Source organism: Suncus etruscus, chromosome 12 (genome assembly GCF_024139225.1).
Source record: "Suncus etruscus isolate mSunEtr1 chromosome 12, mSunEtr1.pri.cur, whole genome shotgun sequence".
NCBI classification, from domain to species: Eukaryota; Metazoa; Chordata; class Mammalia; order Eulipotyphla; family Soricidae; genus Suncus; species Suncus etruscus.
The window spans coordinates 92,485,792-92,501,832 of NC_064859.1; the positions used below are offsets into that span (position 1 = coordinate 92,485,792).

Here is a 16,041-nt window from a genome sequence, read left to right on the forward strand (position 1 = left end):
CAATCCCTGATTCCTTTATGGCAGACACACCTGAGCAGGGCAGGGTTTTCTTGGCTGCATTTTCTTTTCCTCTGGTGAGGGGGGTTGGTTGGAGGCACATCTGCTATCCTCGAGTCTTACTCCCAGCTCTCCGATGAAGGATCATTTCTGGTAGTGCTGGGGGGGGGGGGACGCTCTTAGGTGCTAGAGATTAAACTTGGGTGAGGCAAGGCTGGTTCTAGAAGGTTTTGGAAGCTTAGATGAAGGGAAGCTAACATTAAGAGAGGGCTGGGTGATAAAAAGGTTCTGACTCAAGGATCTGGGTAGACTTTGAGGTTTTGCCTTTCTGACATGCTTCCAGCTCTGGGGACACCACTGGAGCTGGGGGTGGACAGTATCTGTGGGTTTGTAACAAATGCAGGCCAACCTTTGCTCAGAATCTCTCCTTCACCAGGGCACAGACCATGAAACCCCCAGGCTTTGATGGTAGCTCACTAGAATGTGGGGTCACTTCAAGATAATGTTCTTAGAAGTGTTTTTTTAATAAACATTAACATTTTCTTTCATGGGGGGGCTTCCAAGAGTGCTCAAGGTATTCCAGGACTCTTCCCAGTAGTGCTTGGCCAACACCAAGCTGGCAGTTCAATGTGCAGCCTTGAAAATGTACTGCTCCAGTTACCCCCTCAGTGAGGGCTGTACCCCACAATGCTTGCGGGGGACTCCAGGGCATCCACTAATGCTCAGGGAATCGTGTGGTACTAGGAACTAATTGAAGTTAGCTGAATGCAAGGCATTTGCTTTAATCTGATCTCTTTTGGCCTTTATCTGTTTAATGGTAAAAAGTTCTAGGTGGAAGGGATCATAAAGTCTTAAACCCAAGAACAACAGTTCTCAAAGCTGAGCACACTGAAATCACCTGTGCAGGCTCAAACCAGGGAAACCTGAGTCCTGGCCTCAGATCATTTCCATTGTTTAAGAACAAACCACGGTAAGGTTATTACAGGGAGCTGGGGCAATTGTATAGCACGCGGGGCATTTGCCTTGCAAACTGCCAACCTGGTTTCAGTCCTCAAAACTCATATGGTCCTCCAAGTTCTGCCAAGAGTAATGTCTGAACACAGAGCCAGAAGCAAAATCCTGTATATTACCGGATATGTCTCCCATGGATTGTGCATGATGTTGATGCCCATGTCCCAGTTGAGAGCCTGCTCTCATCTCTTGGAGGTCTCTTAACTCAAGGGCTTCAGTAATGGAAAAAGGCTTAGGGCTGGTGTGGTGATAATCTGAGTGCTGATTTCTTCCAAGTCCCAGATAAAGAGACCAGGTGCTGTGCTAGGTCACAGGGCTTGTCTATGTGCAAGTTTTGGCCACTGCCTCCTAACCCTCAATAGGCACCAAAAAAGGTCATCACCTTTCCGTCAAACCCCACTTCCTTGGTTGATATTCCCCAAGGACTAAATCTGAGCCTGTGGTTCTTCCACAGGTAGATGAAGGTGCCTGGGGGGAATGATCAGAGATGGGGGCTTGATCACTGCCCAGTTTTAAGGAAGGCAATTAAACTTCTGTCTTCAACTTTCAGCACCTCTCTTGTTCAGATCTTCTGGAATGGAAGGGGGCACCTCCTTTTCTGCCAGCGTCAGCTTCCTCATTCTATTGTTTTGGGGGCCTCACCCAGCTCTGATCAGGAGCTTACTCCTGGTTCTGTACTCAGGGATCACTCTTGGTAGGATTGGGGTGTGGGCATCTGAGATACTGGGGAACAGAACTGGGCAACCATGTGCAAGGCAAGTACTCTTATGGAACTATCCAACTCCAGGGCCCCTTTTTCTCCCTGTACTTGCCACACAGTTAAAGGCACAATTCTGGAAACTTAGCTCATATTTGAAATAAAAAATATTCTGAGGGCTTAAAAACACTCCGAAGTTCTGGGAAGCTCTGTAGACTTGAATTGTAGGCTTTGCACACAAAGGACCCATCCTAGCCTCATGTGGTCTCCTGGGGACCACCATGAGAAGTAGTAGTTCCTGTGTGCTGCCAGGTGTGGCCTCCAAGCTGAAATCAAAGAAACCGACTCAAAATTCAAGTCATAACTTTTTGACACATCGATTAAATGAACATGCTGGGAGTGGAGGATGGGCAGGTTTTAGTAGTTCATCTTGTTCTCGCAGGCGAGTCCAATATCAAAGCTGAGCTTACAGACAGCATAGACCGTTTCTTCAAAGGGCATCCGTGAACTTTGTGGAAAATTTTTAGCAGATCTTAAAGATGTTTACATCTTTCTCCAAATTCTTCCTTCAAAGGATGGTCACTGACTTACTAAGATAACACAAGCAGTAAGAACATCCCTGCTGCTTATGGTACTGGAGGTGCAATGTTCTGAATCACCTACCTAACCACACTTGCTGTGTGTGTATTTGTTTTGTGTTTACCCACACCTGGGAGTGCTCAGGACTATTTTGTAAAGCTTGGGGGTCTATCTGAAAGGGAGAGCAGCCTCCAAATTGAGTACTGAGAATGGAGTTGGCCAACCCACTATAGACTAGATTTAACCCCTATTTAAAAAAGTTATCTAAGTTATCCCAGTGTCATAGCACAGTGAGTAGGTAGGGCCTTTGCCTTGCACGCAACAGACCCTGGTTTGATCCTAGGCATTCCATAGGTTTGCCACCCAAGCCTGCCAAGAGTGATTTCTGAGCTCAGCCAAAATTACCCCTGAGTGCCACCAGGTCTGGCCCATAAAACCAAATTATCCAGGCCCAGAAAGAAAGTCCAGTGGGAAGACATTTGTCTTCCGTGTGCTGACCCAGGCCCCACAACCATCCTCCACCTGAAGGTAGCCAACAAAAGTTCTCTGTGCCCTATTTTCCCTCAGGGAGCCCCCTGGTGCAGCACTTTCCCCTCCACTCAGGCTAGGGTCCTCTCCTAAGCATCACATCTACCATCTTGGCTGCCAGGAGATTGTTCTAATTGTTTTGCACCTTAATCAGGCAGAGACTCATTATGCAAATTCAAGGTGGAAAAAAACAATCAGGAGTTACATCTGTATTAACAAACATTTTAATTAACACCAACTGTCATCAATTGAGGTATAAATAACAGGTGGGTTTGGGCTGAAGTGAGGAGACAACAAAGCCTTTGCTTCCTTTCTATTTGCTCCAAGGATTTTAAGAAACCGGTTCATGTGTGATCTCTTATTTTTGTTTTGGGGGCCACTCCTGATGATCGTGGGAAAGGAAACCATGTGATGTGCTGGGGCTTAAAAATGGGCCTTTTGCCTGCAGTGTATGGACTCCATCTGAGTTCTCTCTGGTCTCTGAGCCCACTTTAAAAACACACTCAGTCAATGAACAGCAGTTAGGGTGTTTGCTTTGCATGCAGCTGACCCAGGGCTGATTCCTGTCACCACACATGATCTCCTGAGCACCCCCAGATGGGGCTCCCCCAAACCAATAAAATAGGCTATAGCCAGAAGGGAAGTTCAAAGGGCTAAGCACATGCTATGCAGATCTCCTGAACACTTGAGCAGCAAGTAACTGAGAACTGCTGAATATGGCCCCATATTCACTCCCTCCCCTATCAGGGTTTTTGTTCTCCTGGTCTTAAATACAAATACTTCAAGTATTCTAAATTACTTTTACTTCAAGTATTAATGACTTATTTGTCTGGTGCCTCTCTTCTCAGATTTATTCTTGTACTCCACACAAGTTTCATCCATACTCAAGGAATGCCCTAGGCTCCTAAGATACAGCAGTGAATAAGTAAGATAAAGTACATTGGGACTTGGAGTACAGCAGGGAGGGTGCTTGACTTGCTTACAACTAAGATTTTTTTTTTGATCCTCTGCATCTCCTATGTTCCCCAGTGATTCTTGAGTGCAGAGCCAAGAGTAAGTTCTGAACATCACTGGTGTTTCCCCAAACAATAAAAATATAAATTGCTTTAGGCTGGAGAGATAGCATGGAGGTAGGGCATCTGCCTTGTATGCAGAAGGACAGTGGTTCGAGTCCTGGCATCCCATATGGTTCCCCGAGCCTGCCAGGAGCGATTTCTGAGTATAGAGCCAGGAGTAACCTGTAAGCACTGCCAGTGTGACCCCAAAAACTATATATACACACACACATAGTGCTCGGTTTAAAAGTTTATTATGGTGGACAAAGGTAGACACTAAGGAAATCAATAAATACAGCTTTTGGAGATAAGTGCTACAGGAAAATCAAAAGGAGGTTGTGGAGACTAAAAAGTGTGTGGTTATTGATTTTTGTTTGGGGACCATACCCAGCTGTACTCAAGACTTGGTCCTGGCTCTCTATTCAAGGATAACTCCTGGTATGGCTTGGGGGACCATATATGATGGTACAGGGGAAGGAATAAAACCTTGGTTGGGCACATGCAAGGCAAGTATCTGGTTTTTTTGGGGGAACACTCAGTGATGCTCAGGGGTTACTCTTGACTATGCACTCAGAAATTGCTCCTGGCTTGGGGGACCATATGGGACACCAGGGATTGAACCCAGGTTCATCCTATCGCTCCAGCCCCAAGACAAGTATCTTAATCAGTTTACTCTCCCCAGCCCCCTGCATTGAAGTTTTTTAAATTTTATTTAAATACTTAAGTAACTAAATTAAATATGTACAAAGAGAAGAAAAAATAGTAAGGCAACAAACATTTGAAAATTATATCTCCATTAAGCCATTGTCAGATGGTTTAGTAAGCTCTTGTTATAGTAGACCATTCTGTTGCTGCTTGTTTCTAAAAATTAGATGGTTTTAGAGAAACATTGGTGTCTAGTTTTTCTATGGGGATGACAGTATTAAGTAAAATTGGAGTAGTTGTTCATGGCAACTCGGTTGAGGAATTTCAAGCACTACTGTTGATATTGTGGCTTTTGTGAAGCATACATTTTGGGGGCTGCCAGAGCTGGAAATACCAGATGCAGGGAGGAAGGTGTCTACATTATCTAAAAAAAAAAATCCAGATGATATCAATCCAAATACTAGAAAACTGGGAGTATTAGCCAGATTGGTGTCTTTGTAGAAAGCTCTGGTGGAGCAGGGCCGTTGGCTAAGAGGCTATTGTGGAGGATATGTATGGCAGGTGTGGCTTGGCCCTCCTCCCAAGATTGCCAGCTTTCAGCTATGTGGCCAGTGTACCCATTACTATTATTATTTTTTTTAAATATGGAACGCTTCACGAATTTGCGTGTCATCCTTGCGCAGGGGCCATGCTAATCTTCTCTGTCATTTCAATTTTAGTATATGTGCTGCCGAAGCGAGCACGTACCCATTATTTTTCATGGTTTGTTTACATATTGTTCGAGAACAGTGTATCTATAGCTGGTCAGGTGCAAACATACTGACTGCATTTATTTTGTATGGACATTTTACGCTTGTAAGTAGGAAAGATCTCATTAGGGAACTGGAATTATTTTAGATCTAGAGCATTTGAGAAAGAGGGCGTCCAAGATTTACTTGAGCAAATAGGAAAACCCAATTGTCACATACAGATAAAAGGAAACCTTGTGGATACCAAGCAGTTTTAGACATGCACAGTTGAATAGATAGATATCCCCAATCTGGGCCTCAGAGGAAAGACTGAGGCTGCAGATAGAAATCTGGAAACCTACGGAAAAATATAAGAACTAGGCCACCAGGTTTAACTATCATCTTGGAAGGAATGAATTATGGACTGGAAACAGATTCAAAATCCAGCTTGGGGCATGCCTCATTTGAGAGGGGGCAGAGTGAAAAAAGAGAAATTAATGAGGTAGAAGGGTATGGGGGGGGGGGGGAGAGAGCAAGCACAATCCTGGATAGCCTTAAATTGAGGAAAGAGGAAACAATGGTGGGAGGTAATATCAGTGCTTACTAAAAAAAAACGTGAGAACCATGAATTTGACCTAGAATATAACCAAGGCCTTTTCAAGGGTAGAGTCTGAGAAGGAAAGAGGAAAAGGATACACACTTGGGAAGAAAATAGACCCAGGATAGGTTTAAATCCCTTAGCAGCAACCTGGAAGTATCCTGAGAACCACTGGGTGTGACCACAAACAAAAACAGCAAAGAATAAAAATTTGCTAGTGATGGCTAAAATGAAAAAACTATCGAAAGAAAAAAAAATCCTTTTTCGTTAGAAGTGATTTGGCTTTGGTCACACCAGGCTACGCTCGGGTTCCTCCTGGCTCTACACTCAGAAATCGCTCCTGGCAGGCTTGGGGGGATCATATGGGATGTCGGGATTCGAACCATCATCCTTCTGCATGCAAGGCAAACGCCTTACCTCCATGCTATCTCTCCGGCCTCTAGAAGTGATTTTTTTTATGCCAGTTAAATATTTTATTCAGAAGGGGAAGGGTGGAAGGGCATAAAAATATTCTATTCATTTTGACTTTAATCATAGTAGAATTTATCTTTTGTTATATCTTGGTTTTTTTTTTTTTTTTGCCTTTTGCCGGCTGCTCATTTCCTGAGGTCCCAGCCGCGCGGGTTTTGCCTCTGGCATTCTTGACAGTGCACTAGAAGTGGCTGCTGTTGCCCTGGCTATGGAATTCGCTCTTTTCACAAGGTCTGATGCCTGGTTTCCTAAGGCTGCATCAGCCTGGGCGACTTCTGATGCTTTGGCTGGAGCATTTTCTATGGAACGCATGGCTTTCCAGAATGTATTCAGAGGCATGACACCTGCTTTTCTACTGGAAGTTGCGTTCTAGCGGAGCTGGTGTCGACACTGCTGTGGGTTCGGCCAGGTAGGGACTAGAAGTGATTCTTAAACCAATTTTTTAGTATTAAAATAGAAAATTAAAGAGGACAAACCTTAACACCTATCTGGCCTTTTAAGGGGGGACTGGTGGTTAAAACTCTCTTGGGGCTACATCCAGTGGTATTTCTGGCACGACCTTGCAGTGCTTAGGGTACCATCACAGCCTCCATCGGATAACCAATGGTGTTTAGGCCCCAGTAGGGGATGGAATGGGTTGTGTGTGTCTGTGAAATGGGCGATGAACTCACGACCGTGCACATGCTAGGTATGTATGTGCTCTAAAACCCCTGTAAAGTGTGTGACATAGCCTGGCTTCTAAAGTTACATAAAAGAAAGGCTTGGTAGGGGCCAGAGCTATATGTAGTACAGAGGACAGGTTGCCTTGCACACCAACTCAGATCCCCTGAACTCCATTATGGACCCTCAGTTGGCCAAGAGTGATCCCTCCTAACTGATACCTATGGCCTCAAAGCAAAACAAACACCTGGAACCTAGAGTCAGTCTTATGCCCGAAAACTTCAGGGATAGGGTCTCCTTGTATTTAGGCCAAGGATTATTTCTTTTCCATTTTTCTCATTTTGCTGGGTCTATGTAAACAACAATTGCCACTCTCACACCAATATTAGTGTATATATATATATTTTTTAACTCTTATCCTTTTTGTTAAAAAAAAGAGCTTAAAAAAAAATCCAAATTTATTCGAAACTTAGAGCTTCTAAATGTGAGACTCCATTGAAAAACAAGTCTCCGAGCTGCCTTTGATTTCAAAGTTAATTCATGAGGTTGAATCTTATGTGTAATATATCTATAAAATTTTAAATGCTATATAAATAATAAAATCAGACCCCTCCCCCCCAAAAAAAAATCTTAGTCCAGATTCTCGGGGAATAAGCATTCAGGAATAGAGGAACCCCAGTCAGTCCTGGAAGCCAAACGCAGAGCTCCAGGCTTATCCCAGGAGCCATGACCTTCGCCTGGGGGCGTGTCCTCAGGGCAGTCTAGGAACTACTTCCGGGTCCGCCGTGTTGCCCCGGAAGTAGTTCAGTGCGTCCGATCTCCGGGACGGTTCCGGGGAGTCGCCGCCATGTTCCTGTCCGTGGTCGCCCGTAAGTGGTGGGGACAGACGCGGCGTTGCGAGGAGGAGGAGAAGGAAGGCGTCGGGGTCCTTGACGTGCAGAGAGATCGTGCACCTGGGGGCCTCGGCGGGGCTCACTTCCGAGCGGCCGGGACTACAACTCCCGGCATGCCCCGCGGCTCCGGGCTCCCAGGCTGAATCGAGCTGCTCCTGGAATGCACCTGGGAGTGGATTCTGCAAACCAGCAGTACCAAGCTCCCAGTTCCAGCACCCTCTCCATTTCGGGCACGGAGGATGTGGGAACGAATTCCCTCAGGAGGCTGTTGGTTTGGCCCGGTGACCCAGCTGCACGGCAGAAAGCCTAGCTCTGCTCCCCTGACAGTGCTCTCTCTTGTCCAGCCCAGACCACGTGACACCCTGTCCCCTGCTGTGGTGGCTACTTGCTTGCATAGGTGCATTGGGCCCGATCTGAGTGAGGTTTATGCACTTGGGAGAGGAAATAAAAATGGGGTCTGTTGTCTTCAGAGACCTTTTGGAAGGTAGCAGGCCCTGCTGAGATGAGACCAGGCCGAAGGAAGCAGCACAGGCTGTGCAGAACTTTGCCAGTCCCATTGGGTCTTTAAATATAGTCACCCTGAAATCCTAACGGGATTCCCGAATAGCTGGGGTGTCGTTGCTTGAGTTATAATCTGCGGTGGGTGTAATGATTTAAATGTTATTTTTGTTTTTTTGTTTTTGCATTTATGTGAACTGTTTAAAAAGAAAAGTAACACGTTGATTTTTGTTTTTTCTTTTCCAACTTCTCCTACACAATATAAATAACAACTAAAGTTGCCAAGAGCAAGTCAAAGTAAGTAAAGGTTTTTTTTTCGGTTCTCTAAAAGTTTTAGTGACTTGGGCCCTAGGATACTCTTCCAGAAAATATTCTCCCTTTCACCCAACCTGGACCCCCACCCCCACCCCCACCCCCGGGAAAGAACGCTTGCAAACAGATGTCCTGTGCACTCCACACACCCCCATCTCATTTGTCTCATTAGCTTGAGAACCACGGAGTCTTGAGTGTCTAGAGCCTTGTTCAGGGATTCTCAAAAAGCAAGCTGTGATTTGATGGGGGCCTATTTTCGTGAGTTTGTAATCTTTTGCCTTTATGCTAGGAGCATAAAAATAGCCAAGATGAAAAGATTTCGTGCTGTACCAAAGAGGCTATAAATACCAAACTGGTATCTCAAAATAAATTTTGTAGACAGTAACGGGAAATAAGTTTTTTTCTGTATTAAAAATAGGAAAATTCCAAAGCAGCCTTTGCTTTTTACAACTCAAGACATCCTTAAAAGTTGACTCTTTGGAATAAAGTTAGTGTAAAAGTACGAATGCTAGTGTGTTCTCTCCCTTTTCCCCAAATACTGAATCTTTTCTCTCTTAATCCAGTTCTTTATATAAGAATTACCCACCCTCAAGGTCTCTAGGTGTTCGTGTGCCTTTGTTTTCTTGACAGATTTCTAATTCTTGATTTTAATGAATCGTCATATATACTCTTAATGACATTTGTTATGGCTAGCCTTAATGTATGTACAACTCACCTTCCATACTCCACCGTTTACTCTCTTATAGCCCAGAGGCAGCCCTTTCATTTCTCCTAGGGCTCTGCGGAGAGTAGCTGCTTACTAGTTACTTGTGAAATCTTTGTTGAATGAATGACTAATTGTCACAGTCTTTATCATCAAATACTGTATTGTGTGCCTCATGAGGCACTGGTGAAGACTGAAAAGGATGCAAAGATCTGAGTCATAGGGTCTGAGATGCTTCGAAATCACTTGGGAATTAGATGAGAAATTAAATGGCATGGTTCATATAGGGGGACAAAGGACCAAAACAAAACAAAGTTAAAAAACCAGACAATTCAGTGAGGTAAAACTTAACAAGGGCTTATTTTGGATGACTCTAACAAACAGAATATGAAGGGAAAGATTTAGCAGGTCAGTGTGAACTCCTTACTCCCTTCACTTTATCACTTCCAGATTGTTTCTAGAATACTAGAGCTCTTAGCGGCCTTTCCTCTGGGGCCTCTAGGGGCTTTCATGGCTGTTTCCCTTCCTGACCCAGCTCCTCAGAGGTGGCTGTCACAGGCTCTTTCCATAGCGTGCTTGGGCTGTTCTTCAGTTAGGCCATCATGCAAGTACTTGACTAGAAATAAATCTGTGGAAAATGAGTGACTCAAACCTTCCGGGGGCCCCAGTGCTGCCCCCCTCCCAGCTGACACACCCATTGAGGGTTTTCAGATGGTTCCTTCTACCCACCCCTGAGGGAATCTGTTTCTGCAACGCATAATGATTTTTTTTTCAATCTTAGAGTCATTCTGGTGAGAATGTTAAGTGAAGCTGGCACTGGTTACTCCTTCAACACTAAGAGAAGCCGATTAAAGGACAAGCTGACTCTGCTGCATTATGATCCCTTCGGTAAGATTTGGAGAAGTTACTTAGAGCCTGTTGCTCTTTCTAGACAGTTCTGTGGTCCCTTCGACACTAGCATTTCAGCCAGCAATGTTGAATGTCTTCTGGTACCCATGACTCTCTGCATATACAGGGACATAAGGCAGACTCAGTCCTTGGATTCTTGGCATTTTTTCCAGGTGATTTGGGCCACACCTGGTGGTGCTGGGGATTGAACCCCAAGGTCTAGCGTCCAAAGCAGATGCTCAGCCCCTGGAGATGTGTCCAACCCTATACTCTTGGTAAAGTCTTGTTTGGAAGGGAGAAGAAAAAAGGAAAAATGACAGATTATGCTGAGAAAGGAGCAAAGTGAGATGTTTATGGTTGAAAGAAGGTGGGTCCCCTTATCTCTTTAGATACTTGAGGTGAGGGGGGAAAGATCTTACCAGGAGGGGACAATAAACCCTGACAGACAAGAAGGGGGAAAAGAGCAAGAAGGAAGTAAAGGTTCTGTTCACAGGTAGACAGTTGTCTTGAGATATCAGTATTCTGTAGGGGTAAATAGGGCTGGAAAGTTCAATGGGTAGGAGGGGTGCTTGCTTTGCATGGGGCTGACCCAGATTCAATCCCTGGCACCCCATGAGTGATCCCTGAGTATTGCTAGGTGTGGCCCCCCCAAATAAAAGGTAAAGATTTGATGAAAGGATTATGGTGTTGCTTAGGGCAGAGGATAGAAATTTTATTTTTCATTTTACTTAGATTCTGAAGGCCGAAATACCCTCAGACATGGTAGCTTTGTTCTTGAGCCAGTTTCTGATGGGCATTGAGCCACACCTCGTGGAACTGTGCATAAAACTCGATCTTTCTACGTGCAGAGCACATGCTCAAGCTCTGCCTTTGAGCCATCTCCTCAGACCAGTCTGTTAGTTGAGATTTATGCAATTCATTAGCTGACACATATTTGAAAACTTCTAGGCCTTCATTTCACCTTTTTGACCACACCCAATAGTGCTGGGGTTGCTCCCAGTGATGCTTTGTGTGGTCATGCAGTGCTGTCTTGTCCAGCCTGCTTATTTCCTTCTTTACAACTGTTGCTTTTTGAGGGCTGCATGGAGCTCTCAGCAGGTATTCCATCTTAGGATGGAAAACCCGGAGAGGGCATGGCTCATCTAACCCTCTGCCACTTCAAGTTGACAGGGTCAGACTGAGTCCAACTTACCAGTAATTAAAAAAAATTTTTTTTTTACATTTTTTTATCTTAAAGGGCAGGCAGGGCCAAATGCATGCAGGAGACCTGGGCTCCATCCCGAGTTCTTCACAGTCTCCTAAACAAACATGGAAGTAGACCCCAAACACCACCAGGTGTGACCTACCCAACTCCCAAGCACAACTGAAACACGAAAAAGTCACCTGAGTGATCTGTTTTTATAAATCTGTATCGTGGAGAGATTGAGAATGTACTATCAGGGTTGAGCTCTGAAGAGTTTAATACTGGGGAAGGATGGGGTCGGAGAAGATAGTCTAGAGAGGTTAAAGCACTTGCTTGTGGCCAACTTGGCATGATAGTCACTGCCAGGGGTTACTCCTGAGCACAGACTGAGAGTAGTCCCTAGCACACTTGGGCATGACCCAAACATCCATCCTCACCAAAAAGGAAAAAAAAAAAAAAGATTGGGAACAGCAGCTGCTGGGCAACTGTATTCACAAGTTCAAAGAGGAAGAAAAGACATTTCTGGGGCTGGAGAGGATAGCACAGTGGGGAAGGTATTTGTCTGACACGTGACTGACCCAGGTTCAACCCCTGACATCTCATATGGTCTTCCAAGAAATGCTAGAGGTGATTCCTGAGTGCAGAGCCTGGAGTAACCCTTGAGTGTAGCCGGGTCTGTACCAAAACTTCACCCTTCCAAAATAAATTTGTTTTCCACAGATGGTTAGAATGTCTCAGATAAGGAATGTCTGAACTTCGGCAGCATAACTTTGCCTCTTTTGAAGGAAAATTCTGGGGCAGCAGACTGATTGGCATCGGTGTTCTCAGGCCTGTATGGTTGTGGCCTGTCCCATGACCCTGGATACCAAATTGCCTGGCAGTTCTCCCAACATACTTTATTGCAGGGAATGTAGCTGAAGCGTACTTTTTGGTTATGCGCTTAATAAAGGGGATCAAGTAAGATAACAGAAAACAACCCCCATTATGAAAAGCTCATCGAATAGGCTAGCATGAGCTTCTTTACTAGATGCAAGTTTCCAAGGAGAAAAGCTGCAGCATTTTGTTTGTTTTTGGGTCATACCTGGTGACTCTAAGGGTTACTCCTGGCTATGCACTCAGAAATCGCTCCTGTCTTGGGGGACCATATGGGACGCTGGGGGATCGAACTGCGGTCCATCTTAGGCTAGCACGGGCAAGGTAGACAGATGCCTTACTGCTTGTGCCACTGCTCCGGCCCCAAGCTGCAGCTTCTTAAACTTTGGGTAAACAAAAGATTTATCAGAAGACAGAAGATGTAAACTTGCTTTTAATTCTTTGGATGACTACCAAGACAGTGCAGGATAATCGAAGCAAAATAGAGGGTAATGTAGAAAGAACTCGCAGGTTCATTCTTCTTGGAGTTACGTGGTAAATATTTTGACAGCAAGTTAATTTGTGTTTATGATGGGGGGTAGCAGCGTGCCACTCTAGCCCGGCTGCCACTGTGTCTGTGCAGACTTTGTGGGGAGCATTCTGCCGGGGAGACGGGCATGATACCTCTTAGGGGTAGGAAGCCCAATGGGACCATTCCTGCCAACCTTCCCGGGACACTGACCAGACAGGGTGCTGTCTGCCTGACTCAAGCAGGTGCCAGGCCCTGGATGTATGTTTTAGGAAATACTCCATCGTCTACCTCGCACAGCCTTGCAGACTTCAGTTTTCTCTAAAGGAAAGAATCAATGCATGTTAGTAACTGAAGCCTTTTATCGATCTTAGTCATGTCTGTGCAGGATCATTCAGATAGTGTCTCCTGATGGGTTACTAGCAAGACATTCCTGTTTAAGTCATTTTTCAGAGGCCAGCTAGATAGCACAGCAGGCAGAGCTGTACATGGCCAACCTGGGTTTGATCTGAAGTATTGCCAGGGATAGCCCCCAAACCTGAAAGCCCCTTTAAGAATAAAAAGCAACAAAAACCTATTTTTAGTTCAAGTAGAACCCCAGTGGGGGTTTATTTCTTGCATTGATTAACATTGTCAAAAGTAAATAGCATTGCTCAGTTCTGCCTGTTATTTCTGAAATTGGGTTGCTTCCCCTTTCTCTGGAGGACTCACAGTTCTGCTTCTATGCTCTCTATGCTAGAGAGGATATAAAATAAAATATTCCTATGTACAGTGTAACATACTAACTGTATTTTCAGTAGTATTAAAAATAAATCAACATGTAAGTGGCTCTTACACCCAGCTTCCCCTCCTAATCAGTAGTTAGTTAAAAAAAGAAAAACCACTTCTGGTCCCTCCTAGATTCCTGATCTGGAATTAGGGTAGGAGTGGCAGGAAAGCATGAATGAATTTTAATAAGCTTGCTAGCCATTCCTTTTTTTGTGTGTGGGGGGGGTCACACCCGGCAGCTCTCAGGGGTTACTCCTGGCTCTATGCTCAGAAATCGCTCCTGGCAGGCTTGGGGGACCATACGGGATGCCGGGATTTGAACCACAGTTTTTCTTAGTCTAATAAGTCAAACGCCCTACCACTGTGCTATCTCTCTGGTCCCTCGCTAGCCATTCTTTGAAAAGTGTTTTTTGTTGTTTTGGGACCATACCTTCTGGTGCTTGGGAACCAGCATTGCAAGCTATCTCCCTAGTCCCTAACAGTTAATCTTAACCTCAAATGCAGTACCTTCAAATTGATAGAAAAAAGCAAAGCAGAAACTAAAATTTTTGGAAGGTGGGGAAAGAGTGAGCGAGCGAGCCGAGCAGGCAGGCAGAATAGATTGAATCCAGATTGATGGAAGAAATCTTCAGAGATGAGTTTTCTGCAAGACTGCCTTTGTTTTGGGGCCACACCTTCAGGGTTCCTGGCGTTGTGTATAGGGAACCCAGCTGTGAGGGTGGGATCGAACCATACTCATCTCTACTTACCTGCAGTGCACCATGGCCCTGCTCTTTCTGGAGTGCAGCTCTGCCCTGGCCCTCTGCCTCCTACAGAGTAGGTATTAACTGGAGAAAGATCTCCATTCTGGCCCCCGGTTTTCCTTTTCCGTTGGAACGTTTCACTCTGGTTGAAGTGTTCCTCCTGGGCCCACAGAGGCCTCCCATGGGCTGGCCTCTCCCTGTTTTCTTCGTGGGTTCTTCAGTCTCTGGGATAGGGAACCAAGTTTGCAAGTTCAAACCATCCTCATGTGCAAGAACCAGTAAATATAAGGGAACAGACATCTGAGGGTATTTGTAGTAAACAAAGTGATTATACATCTTACTTTTCTTGTACTCCCCCCCCCCCCCCCCCATTTCTTATAGTGAAGAAAAAAGTCCTTTTTGTGGAACAGAAAAAAATACGCTCCCTCTAAACAATGGGATTGAAAATGAATTTGACTTAAAGACCGAGGGCGGGAGAGTGATTCAGAAATTCAACGGTGTGTCGTGAAAGAGGAGGAAATGGCACGAATGACTGGCTCCTGCGATTTGAAGGCCATTGTGACGGGAAACAAAGCAGTGGAAGCACGTTCTTCGTCTGTGGACAGAGATCATTGCATCACGTTTATTTATCTTTCAGGCGACTTTTATAGCCCTCAATAAAAAAAAAAGTTAAAATAGTCCCTGCTATTGTGTCTTAGTGAGTCTTTCCCCCCTCCTCCTCCATGCAATAAAAAAACAACTTTGTTAACAGAAAAATAGCCATTGTTTCATGGAGTAAGAGAATTTTTCCATGAGTCTTAGGCAAGAGTTTCCAGGCTGCTTCTGGGACTTCAGAGAAAAGGCAGGCAGGCCCCAAAGTGATTTGGACAACACTCCTCAAATATCAGGGGGGCCTGAGGAGCTGGAATGGTAAGGAGTTTGTTTTTGTTTTTTGGGCCACACCGGCGATGCTCAAGGGTTACTTCTGGCTATCTGCTCAGAAATTGCTCCTGGCAGGCACGGGGGACCATATGGGATGCCGGGATTTGAACCAACCACCTTACGTCCTGAATCGGCTGCTTGCAAGGCAAACGCCGCTGTGCTATCTCTCCGGCTCCTGGAATGGTAAGGAGTGAGCCTGCCTTCCAACACAAGAAACTAAAGCACTTCAGTTTTGACTGCGTGAATGTAATTCGAAAAACAATTCCATTGGTCCATATTTTCAGACTTCCACCACTAAAGTAATTTCTTTTTTCTATTTTTGGGGTTCCCAGGACCCTATGGGGGGCATCGAGGACTGTGGGAAAGTTGGGGAGGGAGGCAGGTTCTTGGGGGGGAATGGGGAAGTTCCTCTGCCTGGGGGGCCTGCACACCAAGATGGAGAAAGGGGACCTGAAATGAAAGGCAGGGGGGAAGGAGATAGGAGGGAAAGAGGAAAAGGAAGGACAGGAAAGGGGAAGGGAGGAAGAAGAGAGGAGAGTAGGAAAGAGTAGAGAAGAGGGAGGGAGGGAAAAAAGTAATTTTTTTCTTTTGGGCTCCAAGCAGTGCTCAGGAAGGCCTGGGTCCTAGTGCCACAGCTTGTGGTGCTGGGATTCTAACTGGGGTTGGTTGACAAGTTTAAGTGCCTTAAAACCTCAACTAGCTGTCCAGCTCTAGGAGGACTTTGGGGCCCTTTATTTCAGGGATTGTTTTCCCATACATAAGAAGTGCTGTGTGTGTCTAAA

The 16,041-nt window shown here is 45.2% G+C and overlaps 1 protein-coding gene and 1 non-coding gene across 2 annotated transcripts; one reads left to right on the forward strand and one right to left on the reverse strand.

Moving 5' to 3' along the window:
• Positions 1-5,150: 5,150 nt before the first annotated feature.
• On the reverse strand, positions 5,151-5,255 carry LOC126025129 (U6 spliceosomal RNA). Its single transcript, XR_007501176.1, has one exon. It is a non-coding gene; the product is annotated as a U6 spliceosomal RNA (small nuclear RNA).
• Positions 5,256-7,788: 2,533 nt separating this feature from the next.
• Positions 7,789-14,800, forward strand: MRPL33 (mitochondrial ribosomal protein L33). Its single transcript, XM_049784228.1, has 4 exons — positions 7,789-7,838; positions 8,639-8,657; positions 10,157-10,263; positions 14,720-14,800. Exons 1-4 carry the CDS (start codon positions 7,817-7,819, stop codon positions 14,767-14,769), a joined length of 198 nt encoding a protein of 65 aa, XP_049640185.1. The 5' UTR covers positions 7,789-7,816; the 3' UTR covers positions 14,770-14,800.
• The last annotated feature ends 1,241 nt before the right edge of the window (positions 14,801-16,041 follow it).

Bases quoted from the DNA above. Each gene is read 5' to 3' on its own strand.
- MRPL33 (XM_049784228.1), top strand. From the start codon at position 7,817: ATGTTCCTGTCCGTGGTCGCCC. The intron at 10,264-14,719 runs GTAAGATTTGGA...CATTTCTTATAG, and splicing joins GCTGCATTATGATCCCTTCG to TGAAGAAAAAAGTCCTTTTT.